Source organism: Nanorana parkeri, unplaced genomic scaffold (assembly GCF_000935625.1).
Source record: "Nanorana parkeri isolate BGI_ZX_2015 unplaced genomic scaffold, ASM93562v1 scaffold206, whole genome shotgun sequence".
NCBI classification, from domain to species: Eukaryota; Metazoa; Chordata; class Amphibia; order Anura; family Dicroglossidae; genus Nanorana; species Nanorana parkeri.
Genome location: NW_017306474.1, coordinates 533,386 through 557,181, shown reverse-complemented (window position 1 = coordinate 557,181; position 23,796 = coordinate 533,386). Strand labels below are relative to the sequence as shown.

The 23,796-nt window shown below is 39.0% G+C and overlaps 1 protein-coding gene across 1 annotated transcript in view; it reads left to right on the top strand.

Annotated features, from left to right (window-relative positions):
• The window catches only part of APBA1 (amyloid beta precursor protein binding family A member 1), a 116,236-nt gene that overhangs the window by 56,466 nt on the left and 35,974 nt on the right, over positions 1 to 23,796 (top strand). The window contains exon 2 of the mRNA XM_018555658.1: positions 8,012 to 9,205. Coding sequence (XP_018411160.1) covers positions 8,054 to 9,205 — 1,152 coding nt within the window. The 5' untranslated portion in view covers positions 8,012 to 8,053. The remainder of the gene's footprint in view (positions 1 to 8,011; positions 9,206 to 23,796) is intronic.

The following is a 23,796-nucleotide window of genomic DNA, read 5'->3' as shown; positions in this document are numbered from 1 at the left end:
TAGCAGTAAAAATCTGGCAGGAGCTCTATCCTTTCTCACTCTTTTCAAAACATTTTTTGACTTGACATACAGTTTTAATGTTGCTTACTTGGCAATATTTGGGTCTTTTTGTACACTATTTTTCCTACTCCTGTGGATAGCTTATTTCTCTAATCAATAGCTCTCTCGCCACATGATTAGTGTTTATTCTGCCTGACCGCATTACAGTAATAAATAGGGTTTAATTGGTCTTAAGGTAATACATCTCAAAGAGCGATATATTTATTTTATATTTGCTTGTAATATAAAATATGCAACATACCTCTGAAGTAATTTACAGAGCTAGCAACACCACTGAGCAGGTAAAAGCTGTATAAGTTGTCAGCAGATACTTCTTGCTGCAGAAACTCTTAAGCTGCCCATACACCTAGCGAATATCGGCCGATTTTCGTATGCGATCGCGTTTTCGTCCAATATTCGGAAGGCTGATGGGCAGTGTACAACCGCAAATACTGTACAATCGATCGACTTTTGACTAACCAGCAGGTTAGAAAACTTCGGTCGATCGTACGATTTTCGCAAGGTTGGTGGCGTTTCCGTACGTCAAAATTCGTAGGATTTACACTGCACGTGCGCAGACGAAAATACGTGTGGTCGATTACCAAAATTCGCCCAGGTGCTTTTCTGTTAATTACCGCTGATTCAACCTTGCGAGAATCGGGGCAGGATGGGGCCGCCGTACGAAAATCTTACGACGGTTCGATCATCGGACGAAAAGTTTTGTCCGATGATCGCAAGGTGTAGGGGCAGCTTAAGTGTAGAGCTGGCTAGAGCATTAGATTTTCTCCACCTCCTTGTATTGGAGACTAGGAAAGCCCGCTTATCACATCCCAAAATGCAGTAGCAGGTATCTGCTTTGCTGTCATCTACCTGCTGCTGGTAATTTATCTAGTTATTTTTGTGGGTATGCTTTTCATCCAGTTGTGCAGAGTGCCAAGTTCCAATGTAGACAGCAGATAAGCAAGGTACAGGGTTACATTTACTTAAGTAGAAATCCTTCTTCACACTTCCCAGTCTGTACCATGCCAGCTCAGTTTCTACAATGGCATCAGTTTTCCTTGGCTGGCACCTGTACAGGAAGAAAGAATGGGGGCTTGTCTGGATGATTCATAGATGGCCATCCTGGCAAGAACCCACCCCTCGTTTTTCTGCACATTTTGGATTAATGAAAACCACACCTGCCTTAAAAACTGTGTCCGCATGATACAAAGCAAGCTATGCAAAGAAGAATTTCAATTCAAGAAAGATACAAGGTTATGTTTACTTCAGGAAACACATTATCTGTGGTGATCCTGCTCCTTTTGGATAAAAATAAAGGCCGCTATTAAACCAGGGGTGGACAAAATAATAAAGAACAGCTAAAATATTGAACTCCGTTATATACATGTCTTCACCACTCTGTTGGTGTTGTGCAAGCAACTCCCATATTTAACTCTGACAAATACCTAGAGTAAAATATAGTTACTTGATTTAGGATTATAAAAAAAACATGATTTAGGCCTGGTTCACACCTAGGGGTTTTTGAACAGTAGAAAAAGCGCTGTAAAACGCCCAACACAAGAAATCCCATGATTTTCAATGGCCCCTGTTGACACCTAAGCAGTAAAACGCCAACAGCAAAATGCCAAATGCAGTAAAAAAAAAAAAAAAAAGTACAGGAGCTTCTTTTGGCAGTTTGCAGCTCATTTTTGCCTCATAGGCTTCAATGGAAACGCCAGGAAACGCACGACAGAAGCATGTTGGACATTTTCGTGTGCGATTTTGCATGTTTGTACACGTGTTCATCCATTGACCGCAATGTTTCTTAAGCTGCCAGTTAAAACGCGTTTTTGCGTGCAGCAATGTGCACATATTTGTAAAAAGACGTTGGCTGCACCTTCACTTACAAATGCGCAAAAACAACAACGCATTAGTGTGAATGAGGCCTAAGTCTTTATAATAAACAAAATTGTGAAATGAAGAAAAGAATAAAACATTTCTAAGAAGGATGACTTTGTCATAGTTTTATGTAGAGGACACGTACACAATCGAAATCTACAAATAAATCGGCAGTCATAATACATCAAGACATTGAGTTCATGAACTCAATGCTCAGCTTATATCTATGCATTTCCTCAGGGATTTAGATTGTCTGACCACTAGGGTACACCAGAAAGAAGCTATATATCATCCGGCTATTTACTCATTTATGGCATAGGACTTTGAACATAGTCCTACTTCATGAATACAAATACTGAGACACAAGGTCATATACTAAATTTTGACATACTGAGAATCCTTTTTACAAAATTAGAAGCTTGATAAAGTAAATGAAAAAACTTCCTTTACCTTTCCTGACTTTCCTTTCCTGACTGAGCCAAATCCTCCTTCATTTGTGTCCCACGTCCTGCTCCGCCCAGACACTGCAGCTCACATTGGGAGGGTTTTATTAGAGACAGTGCTGTACATCCAGAAAGCAGTGGTCAGGGCTAGGTGTGGCCAGGTGCTGACTGACAAACTATGGGCTTGTGAATCAGCAAACACAATACTGATTACCATGCCTTCTGCAAATGTCTCTCGTTCCACTGTAATGCAAGCAGGAATTGCCTACATAAAGGCTGTGGCGCACTGCACACGAAGCAGCGCAGAGCAGTGGTGCTCGGACCTTCGCGTGCAGTGTGTCATGTCATTTTCACTCCGGCGCGTCAGCTTGCAAGAGCTCACATAGCTGAGTGTGCCGAGGTGAAAAATGTAATCTTCAGCCAATCGGCTTGCGCGTATAAACTCGCGCGTCACAATGCCAAGTCCATTTGGTTGTTACATGCGAGCTGATTGGCTGAAGATGCAGTCTCTCATCTGGCCGCGCTCAGCTCACACACTGCATGCGAACCTCCTTGTCTGCAGTGCGTCACGGGCTTAAGAGTGGCAACTCTGTTCTAAATTCAGGAACAGTGCAGTATTGTTGCCACCCTATCGCTGGAAGCTGCATTTCGTGGACTCACTTGAAGGCTCAACCGGTATTTGTGAGACTTTTCAGAGAGAAGTCCCTGCAGTGCAGTTTTTTATTTTTTTTAATTGGGAACCATAGTTCTACTTTAAGATCTCCTCTACTTCTGGTCCTACTTGGGTAGCTAGGATTCGGTTGTGAGATAAATTCTCTGCTTTCTCTTTACAATGCATTCTCAATATAATTCTAATAGTAATCCACTAGAAAGCTGCTGATACCTACATTATTAAATTACCAGCCTTTTTGTCAATTGTTTTTTAGGAAAACCTGGAGACTCTACTACAGAATAGAAACTAGGGAGTTCAACTTGCATGCAAATCATAGCTGTCGAAACAGGGCCAAGGTTGAATAGAAATCTCCTTAATGGGGTCACAAACAGTAATAAATTGGAAAGTGTCATCGAGCCCTGCACATCATTTGCACCTCCTCCCTTTGCCATAATGTAAACAAATGCCACAGTGTCCAAAGTTCCTAAGGGAAATAATGCATATTATCCCAAAAGATGTTTATGTTGCTATGTATTTTAATATTTCCACGAACAGAGTGCAGATCGAGATAATTTTACAAGTTTGTAAACACATAATAAGTTGTCTTCAGATATTTAATGGGCAACTTCCAGTCACAAGATCATTTGCAAATGATCCCAGAAGGCCATGTGTAAAGTGTAAATATGGATCACACTGTATAAATCATATATTGTGTCCATATGTGCAAAAGCATAAATGTTTGCATGCTTCATAAGGGCCTCTTAATTGCACTTTATTTTGGACAAGTGCGCACTAGTGATTACAGAAGTGCCACAATGCTAAGAAATACACAGATCATTCCTTTGTATAGTTTGATGCCCATTCATATTCCTCTCAAGCACCTGCTTGGTTTCTACGTATGTGTGGTGGTGGCTGATGATGAAGTGATATGACAATATTGTTCTCTTTAAAATTGGTGTGGTTTTCATCAGGCGCCTCCTTATGATTAAAGGAGAACTATGAGATGAGTGCTTTTCACTCACCTCATAGTTCTAGCCGACCTGTGACAATGAGACTGTCACAGGTCGGCTCAGTAGATCGGGAGGTGAGAGAACACATACCGGGTTCACTCACCTCTCGATCCTGTCACGGCTCTCTGCCGTGACAGGGGGAGGGGATGAATTCCCCCCCTCCCCGCTCCGATCTGCCAGCGCTGACTGGCGGAACGGACGGGGGAGGGGGCGGGTACAGCTGGCTCTGCCTCTAGATAGGCAGAGCCAGCTGTCACTCACGCAGCTGGGCGGATCCCGTCGTCTAAGTCGGCATCCGCTCCGGCTGCGGCGTCTCAGTATACCGCTAGCTGTAGCTCGCGGTATACTGAGCCTAGGGTGACGGGAGGACGCTAGTTTGTGTCCTCCGTTACCCTAAGGAGAACTATGTGGAAAAACACTGACCCCATAGTTCTCCTTTAATTGATAATCACATATTGACCTTTTAATAGTAAAGCCATGTTTTATGATAGTTTTGTCTTGTTTTCTGCTGTCAATTTTGTGGTGGACTGCTAGGGAAATATGAGTCAAGAAACCTTTCAGTCATTGAACAGGCAACAGGTAAATATTTTTTTAATCCGATAATTTGTATTGAGTTTTCTTTTAACAACACAAAGAAAAACAAATTACAGAGAAAAACGGTCGAGACGACCAAAGGGCAAAATATACATATAGCCACCACGCTAGGAGCAGTTACATATCCAATACAATAGAATACAGTGAGTAATATACCGGTACAATATAAGAACTTCTATTGGGGTCCAGAGTTGCTGGCAACAAGACGCTGTACACTAGAGCAGGGCAGAGGGGGCAGAGTAAGTGGCAGGATGTTTCTTCACATACAGAAAGTTATGAAGGGCACACTGCAATCTCCTACCCACAAAATACTGTAAGAATCCTAAAGAGAACCCTCTGATGAGGTCACATGTATTTTAAATGATGGTATCTTTGCAAAGAAGCAAAGTAAGAAGAATTTTTTTTTTTAATTTAGTACATGGGTTTGTAATGGCAGGCTTTGGAAAGTTATAATTTACCAAAGTTCAGCTTTAATAGATGTGCACTTTAATTTGGTGGCCCTTTTGTTTTCATGCAGTGCCATAATGCTCAATCTGCTGGCCGCACCTCAACATTACAGCCCCATAGGCTTCTGTAGAGGCCACCCTCACAACAGGGAAATGGATGCAGCCAGGAGAGGGAGATTTGCAGTGCTAAATGTCAACAATCAGCCGAACAGCAGCCCTTTGATCTTGGTAAGTAAAGATCTGTGGAGGGCAAGGGTTGGATCATTTAGGTCAGGGACAAAAGAATACATGTACTTTGTCTAAAACATCTTTGCATGGATACACTTATGGCTTTATATTTCATTTTGTACTATAGGAAATGAATGCCTATTTTCCCTGCGTGCAGCGATGTTCAAAGAAACCAGAACAAGTAAACCTAAGGTTGCCTGTATTACATATTTACTGTAGGGCATCCTCAACATTTAAGATAGACTTGAAAAACTATTGCTTGAGTTCTTTTTTTTATTATTTTTCAATTTCTTTTCTGAAGGTTTCAACAAAATACAGTGTAAAAAAAAAACCCTGGACTCTGAGTCACTTTCTTTAATTTCTACAGCAGCAAGGACATCTATATTTTATAGTCCTGTATACTGCTATCTGATGCTGCCGTGGGAATCATTCATGGATGTGAGAGCCCCTTCTGGAACTGTAAATCACGCTGCTAGTGGAAATCCAGCAATTTGTCATTTTTCACTACTGATCTGCCTTGATAATAGAGCTAGGCAATCTTGTGCCAAATGATAATAAATCTGAACTTATAAATCTACTGTTTCACTGCAGAAATTTATACTGTGTGTTTACATGTCACTAAAAATGTTTTCCTTTTGCATCTACAGTAAAAGACAACAAATTGCATACCAAGATAGAGATAGAAATAGGGTTTAAAATTAAGTTGTCTCCTTTCATGCATCTCAGTACCAAACAAGTTTTACAGAGGCCAGCCATATTTTGTGATATTTGTCTGTACTCCACTCTTTACCCATCTTCAAAATATTATGAAGGATTTTTTTTTATGTAGTTAGGTCTTTATTATTGTGTGTACTGAAAACAGGTCTATATTATTGTTTGGACTGAAAACTGGTAATGCTTCCAGAATTAGAAGGGATAGCAAATTATGAGCAGCAAATCCCAAGGATAATGTGGAAGAGCTAGAACTGCCCGTTATAAATCTTTAAAAATGGTAGTTTACAATTTGATGCTGTTATATATATATATATGTTAGTGTAAAAGAGGGCCCAGTGAGATCTTATGAAGATAATACCCAGTGCTTCCAACATTCCACTCCAGTCAAACCTACACTTTTCCATTTGCCTTTGCATCACAAGTGGTGGCCGCTGGATCTGCATTGTTCTTTATGATGTTAACAAGTTAATTTTGGACCATCCCAGAGTTCTACTTAAAGTGTGATATATGACCACAAATGCTAGTAGGAAGACGGCCACAATTATTAATAGGATTATCAAGAAAAGTTTGGGAAATGGCAATCATACATTTTATTTCAGTCAGATAATTTGTTATCTGAGTACGTCTCCCCTCCCTTCTGCACTGGAGTAAACATTCAAAGTATGCATGTTTAAGAAAAGATCTCTCCAAAATAAGGCTATTGTCCTGCTTATTTATGGAAATGTGCTAGAGTAAATAGAACACGGGGAGGATTGTGTAAATGCTGCTTTTTATGGCTCTCTAATGCTTTCAGGCATTTTCTGTACATAAAGTCTAGATTGGATCTGAGGTGCTTGAAATCTGCAGGAAATTAGCCTCTAAAAGGCTCTAATTTTCTGTACTTTTTGTCCGTGAACTACTTAGCTGTGTTTTAAAGAAATTCAGCTTGCTTTTACAGACTGGGCTATTTTGTGCATTTATTTTATCTAGACAAAAAGTGGCAGTAATTTAGGTCATGATCACACAGTGCTTTCTTCAAGAAAAAATGTTTTTTTTTTTGTGTGATTTAAGGAGAGAACAAAATCTTGCACATTGGTGATCATTGATTTTTGAAGTTTGCAGCCTGTTTACCTGGTGATCATCGAATGCAGTCACACAGCAAATATCAGTAATATTTAGTGAACTACTTCTTGAAAAATATATGTGATATGTCTTGGGCAAGAAAAACCCTTAAGTGTAGTCGTTTGTAGGCAGCTTCAATATTAATGAGACTGCTGATGTTTTAGGGACTAATGATGTCCTTTTCAGTGGGAAGGCCTCTCCCTCTGCTTAATTTTTACATCCACTGTTTGTCGGCCTTAATTATCCTATGATCTACTTTAAATGTGTTAAAGTTAAACTGTAGCCATCAAGAATTTCATGTAACGCAGTTGGACTAGCATTTCTTCTGAGAATGTCATCCCCATGTTCATTCTTTACCTTTTTCACTCGTTCGTTTTTGCACAATAATTGACTGCTGCCAGTTTGGCTGCGAAGGAGCACTACAGATGGGTAAAATAATTCCGTAATGAGGAAATACATTGGGAAGAATTTATGAATATATATGCAACAAAACTTGTTGCATTTGGTCACAAAGACCAAAATCTTATGCTAACTGCAAAGTGACTGCACCTCTTTAATTTACAGAGGCGTCTGCACAGACATACAGTGACCGCAGACATTTCTTCTGCTGTCCTACATGGGATGTCAAATTGGAAATCTGCAATCTTATTTGAAATACAAAGCTTTAGAATTTTAAAACAAGCTGTTTTACATTTGAGTATCAGAAGTATAACTATAACTTTACTGGGATGTTTGCAGAGCAGCGTTAAGTAAATTTTTATCATATTAATATGCATTTTCTTTCTTGTGTGGCAAGTTACAACATTAAGATATGTTTGTACAGTTTTTGAAGTCTAATTTCAGTTCAGAAATCTTTTATGTCCTTTAGAAGTTATTTCATATACTTTTTTTATGTCTTTTGCAGGCGAGATGTTGATCTGGTAAGCCTGCACCAATAGCAAATCTGCCATGAACAACTCAGAGGGATCTCAGGAGGTGGAGGCTAGCGATGAGCCTGGAAATGCAGACATCAATGAGTCTGTAGAAGCTGACCTAGAGCTACCAGAAGTTGAAGAAGAACAACATTTGAATACTCCTCCCAACTCACGGCAGGAACAGGAGGGACAATTTGGGCAGGATGAAGAAGGAACACTTGCTAGGTCTGCTAGTACAGAGAGTGGATTTCACAACCACACGGATACAGCTGAAGGGGATGTAATAGCAGGCCAGGAAGATGGGTATGATTTGGACAGAGCTCAGGAAAATGAGGATGAGAATACTTATGCTGTTCAGTACAGGCCAGAGTCTGAGGAATATACAGAGAATGCAGAAGCTGAGCATGGTGAGGCACTTCGTAACAGAACTCTACCCAATCACCTACATTTCCATGGTTTGGACCAAGAGGATGCTATAAATGCAGCTTATTCTGGTTATGTCTACACACACCGGTTATTTCCCAGGGGTGATGATGAACAATATGCTGAACCTTATGCAGACTATGGACTGCAAGAGCATGTTTATGAGGAGATAGGTGACACACCAGATCTGGACATTAGTGAGGGTCTTCGACTCTATGAGCAGGAAAGAGAGGAAGCTGATAATTATAGGAAAGAAGCTCTGGGTGCTCGACTTCATCATTACGATGAGCGGTCAGATGGTGAGTCTGATAGTCCTGAGAAAGAAGCAGAGTTCGCTCCATATCCAAGGATGGACAGTTATGAGCAAGAAGAAGACATTGATCAGATTGTAGCAGAGGTCAAACAGAGCATGAGTTCCCAAAGTCTTGACAAAGCTGCTGAGGACATGCCAGAATCTGAACAAAACTTAGATCTTGCTGACCCCTCTAAAGTTAGTGAAGAAGGCCATGTTAGCAACGGCAACCTGTCTTCTGCCTCAAAAACTGCTGCTAATACAGGAGAAATCGTGCAAAGGTACAGTAAAGAGAAACGGGATGCCATTTCGCTGGCTATTAAAGACATTAAGGATGCTATAGAGGAAGTAAAGACTAGGACAATACGTTCTCCATATACCCCTGATGAGCCAAAAGAACCAATTTGGGTAATGCGTCAGGACATTAGCCCAACAAAGGACTGTGATGATCAGAGACCACTAGAGGGAGATGTAAGTATGATTAATTGTTCTCTGACTGTAGACTCTGGGTAATGACCAAGTCTATCAGCAGATATATAGCCACACAGTAAATTATTATAAAAACATAAGTCTTAAGAAGCCTGGTTATGAAGATTAGTTAAATAACTGCTTCCATTTTACTGCCTGGTATTTTTCCAGTTTATAAAAGTTTGTGATGTGAAGTAGACCATAAAAACTGTAGAAATGCAGCGAGACTGCAAAATGAAATGATACCACCTTAAAGAAAGCCTTTTTGTCATGTTAATGCAAGTTTTCTTCCTACTGGATTATGCTAGGTTTATGGTGGCTTACATTTTTGGTAAATATTTGTTTTTTTCTTCCTTTTGACAAGTAGGTGTCCTCGATTTTTTATTTTCAGCCTTGTCAAAATATAAACATTTGTAGAAATCTTTTCCAGGAAGCCTTGTATAGGCAAAACTGCCAGGATCGATATTTTATAAAAAATAGTCATTTAGCAGGTTTTCTTTTTTAAACAACAGAAATAAAATAACAAATATATTCTTCATCGCTGTAGGCGCACCCGACGCATATCTGCATGTGTGTGTGGGGGGCGGAGAACTTAAATTTTTTTTTTTTAAATGCTTCTTTATTTATATTTTATGATTTCTTTAATTTTAGTATTTCTTCTTCTTCTTCTTCTTCTTTCTTCCTTCTTCTTTCTTCCTTCTTCCTTCTTCCTTCTTCCTTCTTCCTTCTTCCTTCTTCGCTAAGTCCCCTATGTGATAGCCAATTTACATGACAGGTCCTCTTTATTAAGACATCAGGGGTCTGCAAGACCACTAATGTCACCTAGGGACCCCCAGAGAAGCTGATACAGCGGATCTCGGGACCGGCAACGGCAGTGACAGCTGCCAATACAAGTGATTAAGCGTCTCTAGAGACGCTCGATCGCTTGAACGTAAAGCTCCCGGCCGGCCGTGTAATTACAACGGCCGGCCGGGAAGGTGCTCGTCGGGCTCCTCCTGGATTTTTCAAGCCCTGTGTATGTGTGTGTGTATATGTATATATATATGATGTCATCTTGTCTACATCTTGTCTACTGGACTAATACGGCTTACCCATTTATATTGCACTATATATATATATATATAGTAACAAGATAGACATGATCTAATTAAATACATAGGTAGAGAAGATGAGGTTAAGGTGAAAGATTTGTTTTGATAGAATGGCAAAGGATAACGACCTCAATCTTGGCTGACTGTGTCATCATTGGATAGATTTGCCTCCATTACTTATGTAATCACTGGGCTAGGCAGTGAGGGTTAATTTCTCCAACAGTGACCACGGGAAAAAAAACCTGACAAAGGTTTTAATCATTTCTTACTTTAAAGTGACACTAAACTCTGGAGAATACATTCAAGTACCTTAACTATTAACAAATAAAAAATTAAGAGTTAGACTTTAGCAGTATTTAGCTGATATGTTCTGTGGATTAATTTGAAAAAAGAAAACTGTAACTGTAATTCTCATTAAAGCAACTTTTTCAGCCATAATTTAGAATTAACAAGCAGGTACCAAAGAGACGATACCACAAGGTGTATTTTACCTTTTTTAAGCAGAAAAGTGTTTCCTGTGTTCCTTTTTATTTAATTTCATATTACTTCTAGGGCCATGTCTGCTGTAATCAGCCCTGCAATCTGCCATGCCTCTCGACCTGTGATAGCACTTCAGCGGCTATTAAACACATTCGAATTGGACAGATAGTAGGTAGAATACGTCTTTGCCCAGAAGTCAGGGTAGTCAAGCCCCTAAATTTAATCCTAGCAAATTAGACAACAATTATTCTTATTTAATCTGTATTAGCTATACAAAGAGAAATCATCAAAGAATAGGAGTGACCTTTTACAATCTTTAATGTGGATATCCATGTTTTATGCAATCTTTACATATAGCTGTACCCACACTTATGTCATCTTTCTTTATGAAAGAGTAAAAACTATTGTAAAACCTCCTTAAAACCAGAGTTGGGGCGGGTGCAAACTGGCAATTTTTGCTATAGCAATCACCGCCTATGATGACTACACAAGCGATTACAAGCAATCGCTTCCTTTGTAGAAATGATCAACTGCACAAATTTGATCTCCTTTTTGTTTTGGGTTTTTTGTTGTCCATTTTGAGGATTATCCTGTATAGTTTCTGCAAGTCATACTCAGATTGTGTGCCTTCCCATTCATGAGTTACTGGCCCAGTATTTTATTGATTCTCATAAGCATTTGTTAAGTTTTTTTGTTTAGCCTTGATATTCAATGTTGATTGAAGCATACTAATTCATGAGTTTTCAGGGGATTGACCCTGAGCATATTTTTTGTTCAGCAAAATTGCTCTGTAGTTAGTGTTTCTCTGGTTTAGTAGACCCCAAAGCCAGTGTGTGTCTGAATAGCTCATGTATTATGCAAACAGTGACCATCAAATGTATCTATCTTTCATTAAAATTGGTAAGAAAAAAACAACAACCTCTGTTGCTAAAATATGAGTTTATTAGCCACTAGACAAATGACAGAAAAGTCATGGAATATACAATAAAACATATTACTAATTCATACCAGAGCAGGCTCTTTAGGTGTGAAACAAAACAATATGGAGCTGGTTATTTTGTTTGCAGTTAGTAAAAGATCCAGGAAGCCCTTTCAAGTCACTCTTTGTCAAATTGTCACGTACCCGTCCCTTAGCCCAGCCTTGCAATGCTCCTACTCCCATTCTCCATATAACTGAGCTCTAGGCTACAAAGCTCCTATTCTCAATATAACTGAGCTCTAGGCTACAAAGCTCCTATTCTCCATATAACTGAGCTCTAGGCTACACAGCTCTTATTCTCCATATAACTGAGCTCTAGGCTACACAGCTCTTATTCTCCATATAACTGAGGTCTAGGCTGCACAGCTCCTATTCTCCATATAACTGAGCTCTAGGCTACAAAGCTCCTATTCTCCATCTAACTGAGCTCTAGGCTACACAGCTCCTATTTTCCATATAACTGAGCTCTAGGCTACAATGCTCCTATTCCACATATAACTGAGCTCTAGGCTAGAAAGCTCCTATTCTCCATATAACTGAGCTCTAGGCTACACAGCTCTTATTCTCCATATAACTGAGGTCTAGGCTGCACAGCTCCTATTCTCCATATAACTGAGCTCCAGGCTACAAAGCTCCTATTCTCCATATAACTGAGCTCCAGGCTACAAAGCTCCTATTCTCCATATAACTGAGCTCTAGGCTACAAAGCTCCTATTCTCCATATAACTGAGGTCTAGGCTGCACAGCTCCTATTCTCCATATAACTGAGCTCTAGGCTACAAAGCTAAGATAATGCAAAAACAGGGACAGGTAAAGGTAAGAGTTGCAAGAGGGGGGGGCATGTTTAGGATAACTATTAAAAGCCCACCCAGTATGGGTAAAAGAGGACCTTGAGTAGGGAAATGTTTATAAAGCTCACATGCAAGCAACAGGTAAATAGCTATTACTAAACACATGGATAGGAACCACCCTTATACTGGATTTCAGACTAGTAAATATTGCAATGGCTACAAAGATAGTAACCAACTGCACTTGACAGCACTAGTAACCAGCATTCTGGACTCAATGATTGCATTCCATGTGCTGGGCACTGAGCTGGACATGGGGACCAACACTACAGGATTTGAAACTTTTACAGCTTGGACATTACCACTAAGCCCTAACCACAGCTACCATCAAATATTGACAACTGCTGGCTAGGAGAAATCCAGTAATATAGCCAATGAGCAACCACGTAACCTTGACGTGGTCAAGCCATGGTCAGCCAGGAATGACACCAGTATAACCACCACAATAGGGCATTAATGACCTCTTCAGTGACAACCCTACCGCTAGTGAATAAACACTATCTTAACCCCACTACAGCCATCACTTGATTGCCATTAGAACTGGGGAGTAACCACTTTTTTACTAGAGTGAGGAGGTAATCGCAACCACAAGCACTGCTAAACCCAAGTATTGACCAGAAAAGTATAACCTTTTACAGCTAGGGATGGGTATTATCCATACCTATTTATTAGACCATACTTGTGAATGTAGGTCATGCAATATTCTAGTAATTCCATCAGATTACCTCGCTACTGTTTTGCAAATTTGACATATTTATTGAGCTCTCTTATTAACACAGACTGCAATATGCCATTTATCACACAACTACACTAATGACAGGTTAAATTGAAATAGATCCCGTGTGTAATGGAACTTTGCATATCACTCTAATCCTTTTAAATTGCTGATGTGAATAAACTAAAGAATTCAACATTTACAGGAACAAGTTTGCAAAACTAATATTTGTTATTCACGATTGCCTTGTTCTGTCAAAAATCAGACCATTTTTGATGTGCCAGCTCCTTAATATCACAGTAATGTTGCAGCATCCACTCATTCCATTGTGGCACTAAATCAATAATGAATGAGGCAGATAAGGAACATGCTTTACATTATTGAACAGGTTTCAGGTGCAGAATGAACTTTATAATAAATGAAGCAGGATAGTAAGTAGAAGATATACCTTTTCAGAACAGTTGGTCACCATGGTTTAAACTCCATAAAAACTATTGCTGTAGAATGGGCAGCAGTAAATGCTGTCTCAGAATTGTGTAGTTAACGCTGCAAGTTTAATTGCATTAAGCAGATGGCTGTATGCTGATTCATCAGTGAGCTAGCTCTGAAAGGTTATTTTATTGTCTAATCTCCTGGAATATAAAATGTCGCATGAGCTATGCTACCTATGCAAAATAAATGTGCATGGGAGAGGTTTTGGGCACTGAGCTAGAAACGATTCAGTCAATTATTTTTTGATAGAATAGCAGATGCCCTACAATTTGTAAGGGAGGATAATTCAGGATAATTAAATGTGTGAAAATGTTATTTCCTTTAATAGAATGGGATGATTTGCTATTCTTTTCATAACTAGAACTTACATAAAAGTGAATGTGGAAAGTATTGTAAGCCGAACATTTCCACAAGAGAAAAAACATATACCTTGGGTAGTTTTCCAGAATTTGTTAGTGTTGAGTAAAAGAGATTGCTATAGGCGCAGCTTGTGTGTTCTTCATGGATACAAGGAGCTTTCCAGCGTGAAGCTTAGAGGCTTCATGGAAGCAGAAGGAAGCAACTATAGAGCATCTTCTGGATTCCTTTAGAAACTGTCAGAACCTGCATTGGTTAAGACCATTGTGAGTCACATGTGAATGAAATGAGGCTCAAGTCAAAACTTTTTTTTCTAGCTTTGGATAGAGCAGGGATGTGATGTGAGATCAACTGTTGACTCACTTCGTATTCTGCTGAAAATAAGTCACTTATGTGTTTTAGCCTAAGTGGCTATACTCATAGCTTGACAAAAGGCCAAAAGGCTAAAATGTGGAAGCGGCTGTTGTTGTTAGAAATATGGGTCTTCAATTCAATATGGGCATTTCTACTATTTCATGCATATGGACTCCATTAAGAGGGCTTTTGTAGTGCACTGCTTTGGTATAGTGTGTGGTGAGGTTGGACGTTCAGTCATGTACTCCTGGTTCTTTCCTTTCCTGGTGACTATTGTCTCCAAACCACATACCTAAAACTGACCACATGCCTAATTTAGAAATAGGTCTATGCAGAAATGCATCAAATCTAAAAGGTTTTTCAGCTAGCATGTGACTAATGCACCTCATTCTCACCTGTCCCCCTAAGAATTTAGAGGTGCATCATGCCTCTCTGGTCACCTGGTGCATCTTTTTCTTTATATCATATTGCAGCACTGATGGTGTTAATGATGTTTTTGCATGAGACCATTGAGCAAGCTGACTTTTAGGAGGCCTATTTATTTGGATATCTGCTGAATATCGTATTATTACTCTATGCTTTTGCTTTCATTTGTTGTGGCATTGATATAATACAGGTCACGGTGTGGAGCCTGTGGTCTCCTGCAGACTCCTCTCTGGTTCAGCTTAAAGCTTGTGACACACTGCATGCGAAGCAAAGCTGTGAGGCGCGGACATTCGCATGCAGTGTATGTGAGCTGAGCATGACCAGATGAAAGACTGCATCCTTAGCCAATCGGCTCGCACATAACAACTAAATGGACTTCGCATTCTGATGGGTTTATACACGCAAGTTGGTTGGCTGAAGAGGCAATTTTTCTTCTCGGCACGTTCAACTATGCGAGCTCTCGCAAGCTGACGTACCGGAGTGAAAATTACAAGGCGCTTCGTATGCAGTGCGTCATGGGCTTTAGAGAGAACTCTGTGATTGGAGGTGAGGCTGGTCACATGATTTTAATAGGTCACGTGACTGGGCTTTCCTCCTTCCTGTGTTTCTGTTTCTTTCACTCATAATTTGAACTATGCTTTGCTTGAATCCCAAAGCAACACGGCTGTGTTTTGTAAATGTACATTTGTGTTGTTTGTTTTTTAAGCATGGGTATGACTGCAGTAAGGGGTAAGGCCAGACTGCTGCTTTACAAATGTGGCCTGAAATCTTGCAACAGGCACAGTGTAGATACTCTCCGTCTGAACTGGCCCCTGTATAATAGGGCTTTTGACAGCAGTTTCCCAAACATCCCTGAATTGTTTTAGGGTTTCAGATCCTGGACTTTATTTCAGCCTCTACCCTAGCATAGGGCACAATGGTGTTGCTTTACTAAGGGTTTGTTCACACCATGTCCATTGAGTTCTATTTTTCTGCACCCCACCACACATATATAGTGGGAACAGGGCGCATAATAAAACAATTGTTTTCTATTTTTTCTGTTCATCATACTTTTGCCGTGGTGTACAGAAAAAAGCAACTCTATGTACATGGTGTGAACAAGCCCTTAAAGATGCCGTAAAGCATGTTCACTTTGCAAGGGAAATTTCACTTGGCTTACTGAATATGGTGAAAATGCACATTGCAAAGAATACGCAATCACGTAGAAGGAAAATTTTTCTAGCACACGATGGGATGATTGAAGGTGGCAAAGCTTCCCCACATTGACCAAGCTCAGAGAAAAGGTCTTTGCAAAGCAAACATGCTCTTCTTTAGTAAATCAACCCCAATGTCTTTGTATAATTAAGACATTACATCTAATTATGACACATGTACATAGGTTTAAGCAGACCTTATCATTCAAAGCGTGTGAAACAAGACAGTTAATATAGCAGTTGCAGAAGGCACGCAAAGCTCTACATTTTATGGTTGTAAAAAGTAGTCAGTTTTTTTTCATTGTTTGTTTTAGGGACATAAAGAGGAGGGTTGCATCAAGCTAAAAGTAGCATATTACAATGCAGGTTGTGGAAAATAATCCTAACAAAGTTTCATGTAAAATTTACATGGTGGTAATTGAGCAGGTCTCAAATAACCGCCATGTAGCCTCTCTCCAATTACTTTGTCCTGCGTTTGTGTACTTCGTCAGAGAGACATAGCCAGTGCCTTCTACATGCCCCTGCTCACAGCTTGTTTTCAACCATTCAACGTTTACCATCAAACTGCTCCATGGAAAATATTTGGACCTACCGAGGAGAATATGGAGATGACAATGTAAGTATAGTTAAAACCTTATGCTTGTTTTTTAGTGTCTGTTGGCTGCTGCAATGGACCATAGGATTGGTTGGAAGAACCATAGGATTGTAATCAGTGCAAACTTTACAAAGCCTGGGATATTTACTAAGAAAGGTCAAGAGCGAATCTATGCCCTATCCAGCATTAACTTGGCTGTGACTGGGCTTAGGAGCAGGGATCCTTTTTTGATTGATGGGAAACCTGTATTTGTGCCTTTTTTTTTTTTTACGCCGACTACACTGATCAGGGATAATATAATATTATATGGTATTATGATATGATAATAAGCAGTCTTTTTGGTTCTATACTGTACTGCCTATCTAGACTGACAGTTTCTCCCAAATGGTAATACTTTATTTTACTATTAACTTGAAGTTAATTTATGTACTTAAGATTTTGTGGTTCATCAGTAGTCCTTTTTTTAACAGTATATGCAGTCTCAGATTTCCTTCGGAAAAGAAAAGACTATTCACTCCTATCTATCTATCTATCTATCTATCTATCTATCTATCTATCTATCTATCTATCTATCTATCTATCTATCTATTCCTCTCCTGTCTCTATCTATCTATCCATCCATCTATCTATATATCTATTCCTCTCCTGTCTCTATCTATCTATCCATCCATCTATCTATATATCTATTCCTCTCCTGTCTATCTATCTATCTATCTATACAAAAGGACACCAGTACTAATATACTGTATATTACGAACAATAAAAAGCATCATGGACTTGTTTTGTTTGGTGAACGATTCTGTATATCTACACTTAGGAATTACCTGGCATCATAAAATGATGCTGATGATTCATGATGCAGTTTTGTTGTATTTAAAAGAGGAGGTGACACCTTTTAGATGTCATCAGGGTCCAGCCGTCTTTATTTAAGTCAAAACAACATATCATTGCAACTGCAATTTATTATTTTTTTTCAGTGATTTTTATAAAGAGACCCAGTCCTTGTAGACCTACTTATAAAGTAAGAGGCAGTTCTGCAAAAAGACATCTGTAAAGATATACACACAATTAATTATATTTAGGTATATCTATGTTTGTGTCATTCTACTTGTAAATGAGAATTCTATGAATGATTCAGTTTGTGTGTTGGTTAATTATGTGTTCTTGTCCTCCACCCCATCATTATGTACTAATATAGTGAATAAAAGCTCTTCTGTAATAATCTACTAACAAGTGATTTCTAGTCACCCCTTTGCTGTGGAATGGTAAAATGGATAACTCCAGGGATTTCTTTTTCTATAAAACCAGGATATAAATATTCAGTGTTTTCAATGTTCCCAAGGTGAGAATGTGTCCCTTGTACAGTATGGTATAAAAAGGTGTAATGAGCTGAGAAATTATGTTAACAGTTCTATTTGCTGGAAATGTTCAGTGAAGCCTTTTTAAAGAAGGTATTTGCATGTCTCGCTTCCCTCACAGTTCTAAAAAATCAAGGGGTTTATTCTTCCTTTTTTCGGATCCGTGGTAGAAGAGAGAGATGCAAATATCTTCAATTTTAAGAAGAATATTCTGTTTCTTAAGAGCTAAACTGCATCTAAAAAAAAACAAAAATGTAATATAGTTCAGCTTACCAGCCATTGGGAATGATGGCTGCATTTTATTTATTTATTGATTGATTGTTTGCTTTTTTTCATTTATTATCATGAGATGATCTTGCCAGTAGCACACTTTCTGTTCTAGGGTGACAACGCTCACTCAATGTACTATATGTTTGAAGGAGCAGTATTGTCACCCTAGGACAGGGAGTGATCTAGGACTACATATAACCATACCATAGAATGGAGGTGTTCTGTAGTTTGTTCCCAGTTCTCTCTGCAATGATAGCTGATTAGAGTGCAGCACTGGCAGAGAGCACGGGAAGTTATAAGCTGTCAGCATCAACATTTTTTTTCCGCACCTATTGAACAGTTATAACAAAATGCTTTCAATATATGTAAAGCCTATCTCCAGGTAACAAAAAAACATCAACCCTTGCAGTGGTGCTACCCCTGTACTGCAAGGGTAAACTGCTCATTATTATCTAGGGGAGCTGTGCAAATGTCTTTTACTTACCTGAACCACACTCCCTGGTGGTAGAGTAGAGGTTGTAACAGAGAAAATAAGAGAAGTTCATTCTTCAGGTTTACATGCACTTTAGGTTGGGGGTGGGGGGGTCCTTTTAGCCCACCTTACCATAACCTGTTTGTACCTGTACACCCTTGTACAAGATACACAAATATTCCATGCTGATTTAATTCAGATTTTGATGTGAGGTTGAGATCTGCAATTTAATTTACAGATCAGTAGGTAGCAGTTTGTAATGGTTTTTTCACACATGAGAATAACACCATGTAAACCCATATGTCTGTATATACATTACTGTGTGCTTTTAATGAATCTGAGATATATCCCATATGTGTGAACACTGGATAACATGCTGACAAGTAAGTCCTCAGTATTTAATGACTATTCCTTTTTTGTTATTGTTAATTGGATGCCAATAATGGTAAATTTTAGCAAGTTTCACACAGTCAGAACTGAAAACATATCTAAACCCAAGAACAAAAATTTAATATATTTCAGTCCTTAGATGTGGTGGCAGAATTCAGGACTTTTTTAGGCTTTTTACCTGATTCATTTTATTTATTAATATTTTTTAGGCTTATTTTCTTTTCCCTTTGTTCTCACTTGAACATTTTTATTTTATTTCTAATTTTAGGAATTTTTCCTTTTTTATTTTCACATGATTTTTTTTATTACAGTAATACCTTGGTTTACGAGCATAATTCGTTCCGGAAGCATGCTTGTAATCCAAAGCGCTTGTATATCAAAGCGAATTTCCCCATAGGAAATAATGGAAATTCAGATGATTCGTTCCACAACCCAAAAATATTCATATAAAATGATTACCATACTGTACTGTAATATAATACTGTACAAAATATAAAGAAAAATAAACCAATTACTGGTACCTTCGTGGCTGGTGTGAGGGGGACGAGAGAGAGGAGGATTATTGTGTAGGACGACTTTCACTATCACTAATGGAATCACTGCTATCTCTTGACTCAATGGAATCTTTTTCATTTCGTGAAACCTTAACAAGGAATCTAGTCAATATGACATTGCATTGTCGTTAAACAGACTCATCGCTCGCACTGCTACAGCCTTATTCGGGTGGCGCTTTTCTACAAAATTTTGCTCTTATTGCAAGACATTGCTTGTATATCAAGGCAACATTTTCAGAAATGTTTGCTTGTCTTGCAAAAAGCTCTCAAACCAAGTTACTTGTAAACCAAGGTATTAGTGTATTATTATTTTTCCCTTTATTTTCACCTGATTATCTTTTCTTTTCTTATTATTTTTAGGCTTTTTCCCTTTTTAATTTCACCTGAGGTTGTTAGTAGTCCAAATGAGGAGAGCATGCTAGGACACAATGCTGCTCCTATATAGATTAAGTGGAGTGAGTGAGTGATGTCACTCACTGGAACAGAAAGTGTGTTATTGGCAAAATAACAATGTGAAAAAAGAAATTGCATATTAGGACAGTTAAATGTATTCCTGTTTTTTGGGTTTAGATACACTTTAAACAAGTAGCTATTTATTAACAAATCTATTTATTGATTTAAAAAAAAAGATATATTGAAAATAAAGTGATTACAATTCTACAGATAAAGTAACTACCCCTACCTTTTTAATGTATTGACTTAATACATGTTGTGCAATGGCAAGAGTATTCAACCTGAGCCTGTGTAGCACATTACAACTTTTCTTGTGCCCGTTCCGTGCTTTTATCCTGGCCTCCTGTGGCGTATACCCTTTCAAATCTGTTGCTTTCCTTTTCTTAGAGGAATGCCAGAATGTCGGTATAGTTGAAAAAATATTTTTTTCTTTATCTTCTTAGGCCTTTTTTTTTTTTTATTAAATTAAACAATAGCAATGGCCTAGAACACAAACTGTTCCATGCTGGCATATAGAAAACTTAAAAATAATGGTGTAATAAATGAGAAAAGTGTGCAGGAGTTGAATATTTGGATCTTTTATTTGGAATAGCTGAACAGTAGGTGGATATGGAAAAAATGAATAATGCTGTTACGTTTACATTTAAATTAACTGTATTTTATGTGCAGCTAGTATACGTGCCTGAATATGCCTTGGTTTTAGTCTCCTGTAATCTTCTGTTTAGCAGTACTCGGGGGAAACGGAGGGCCAGCATTCTGCATACACTTTCATTTACACTGAATATGCTGGCAAGTGTAGAGAGCAGAGTGAGCAGAAGGATGACATCATCAGCATGTTGCTGCTACTTTCCAAAACACAGGCTGGGGCTGTGTTTGATTGGTATTCTACACTAGAGCAATCTGTTCTTCTATTTCAGTGGAGGTTTAATATCTGCTTTTATGTTATTTGATGAGGGTAACTCAATCCCCAAACCAGCTGCACAGAATTGCAAATCTTTTGGCAGGTAAAACAATTCCCTCTGGACTTCCACTGTAGGCAGTCTTTTGCAGACATGTGAGAAGGTAATTAGAAGTTATGAGAAAGAAAGGCTGTGCCATTCCCAGTGAAAGAATGTATTGCCGTGCTCTTAAAAAGTGTAATGGCTGGACCCTGAAGCCTTGTTCACACCAAATGCAGAGCAGATCTGCACACACAGTTCAGTGAGTTGTGGCCGTTTTTGGTTAAAACATTTTTTATATATATTTTTTTTAAAGTTTAAAATGGGCTTTCAGTGCGTTCCAGGGCGTTTGCATGCATTTTTGATACGTTCCAGAGCAGGTAAAATAGGGCCTGCTGCAGTTTTTTTACCTGCTCTAGAACGCTGCGATGTGAACTGGAGCTAAAAATACCATTGGAATACATTGGACGCAGTTTTGCTCAGGTCTGTAACTGCTCTGGTCCTGGAACACGCTTGGTGTGAACAAGGCCTGAAGCATGTATTTATTTTTCAACCATGGCAGAAATTGTCACTGCTCAGGTAGTTTTTTTTTCGTGTACATAGAGCAATGGCTTCCTTCCCTCTGAGCTTTAGGCTAGGCTAGGCGGACAGGACCGCCCATGGCTTGAAGTTTGGGCGATTCAGCTGGTATGTATGGCCAGTTTAACTCTCCCTTATGTAAACTCTTCTTAAACTCCTTGTTTGCCTATTTACCTCTGTTGTGCCCTGATCCTATGTGCCCAAACCTAATCTTCCTTTGCTAAAAGTTGGCACCACCAAAGTTCAGATGCTGGAATCTCATCATTCAATTTCTCCCTGCCACACTTAGGCATGTTTGGCTATTTTATACAAGCCAGCTTTCCAAATACTGTGGGGGATCATAAAGTCTTTTGATTATGTGTGATCTGTATGGTCTTCATCGTGGGCAGGGCTGCCATCCTGGGCAAGAGGAATCGTGGGGCTGCCATCCCAGGCAATAGGAATCGTGGGGCTGCCACCCTGGCCAGTAGGAATCATGGGGTTTCCATCCTGGGCATTAGAAATCATGGGGCCCAATCCAGCCTACCTGACGGGGTCCCTCCACCCCCGTCCCTAAGGGAGCCTAGGGCAGGCTAACGAGCCACTATGTGATAGCATTTAGAGGGGACAGGTTCTCTTTAGAATCAGAGGTCTATTAGATGCCCTGCCCTCCAATACAGAGGCTCGAGATTGATGTTATATTGTTAAAGCATTATTTATTCATTATAGATGTATACAATGAGGGGTATTTATCAAAACAAGCAGACAAAAACTGGAGCAGTTGCCCAGCTTTTCTCTTCAGTTTGTTCAGTTCAGGTTTGAAAATGAAAGCGAAAAGCTGATTGGTTGCCATGCACAGCTGCTCCAGATTTTGTCTGCTCCACTTTTGATAAATTCCCCTCCAGTGTGTTTTTTCTTCATTTTTTTTTTTTGCATTTCTATGTCATCTGAAGTATAATTACTATATTTATGCTATTCATTTCTTTTTTATAAAGCAGGCTTTTTACATCTGGTAACAGCTCCTGTTATTTCCAAAGTAAAACTTTTTTCATTGAGACCTGCAGTATCTGTCCCTGCATTGCAGAGTTTTATAGCAGACTATGGCAATGTCATCCATGTAACCATTTCACCCCAGTGCCAAGCCTGGGACAGGAAAGCTCTCACAGACGTGATCATTATAAATGAGTTGCCACTGTGATCGATGGAAACAGCTAGAGACCGAACTTTAATTAAGGGAATGGTCATGTTTTTTTTCTCAAGGAATAAAGATATGCCATATAACAGGTTAGCCTGATTTAAAGATGAAGTTTTTTGCATTTTACATATGTCAAGAATAATTGGGGCAGCCATTTGCATGCTACATATACAGGGTTTCCTTCCTGCTTGGTAATGTTTGTGTAATTCTCAGTGCAAGTCATTCGGTGTATGGAGGCTAGAAAATATGTAGCTGGTTTAAAAGTAGTATTAAACTCTCAAACTTTTTTAAAATGAATCCAGATCAAAGAGTTTCTTTAAAGTTTTGCCCACGTATTTACATTCATCAGGGGGAATTTATTAAAACTGGAGCAGGCAAAATCTGGAGCCGATGTGCATGACAACCAATCGGCTCCTCTCTTCAGTTTGTTCAGTTTAGATTTGAAAATGAAAGAGAGAAGCCGATTGGTTGCCATGCACAGCTGCTCCAGGTTTTGTCTGTTCCAGTTTTGATAAATTCACTTCATCATGTTTTCAAACATCTGGCTCCATGTCTAACATACAGATAGTAAAGGAGAACTTACAATTTTGAATATGAAATACCCTTAACCCTTTCGCTGCCAAGCCCTGTGTAACCCTTTTGAGTTGACCTCAGCTGGCCATTTTTGCAATTTTTCCCCTTTTTTTTTTTTTTTTTTTCTTTCCTTTTTTTTCTTTTCAACTGCTGCTTTTAGAGTTTATAAAAGACCCCCCAAACCATAAATTTTCTGAAAGCACAGGCCCGTTAGAATAAAAAGATGGCGCTACTAATATTGTAGGTCCTGTGATAATTGCGCAAATGTTTATCGAATCAATATTAAACCGATAAAAATACACA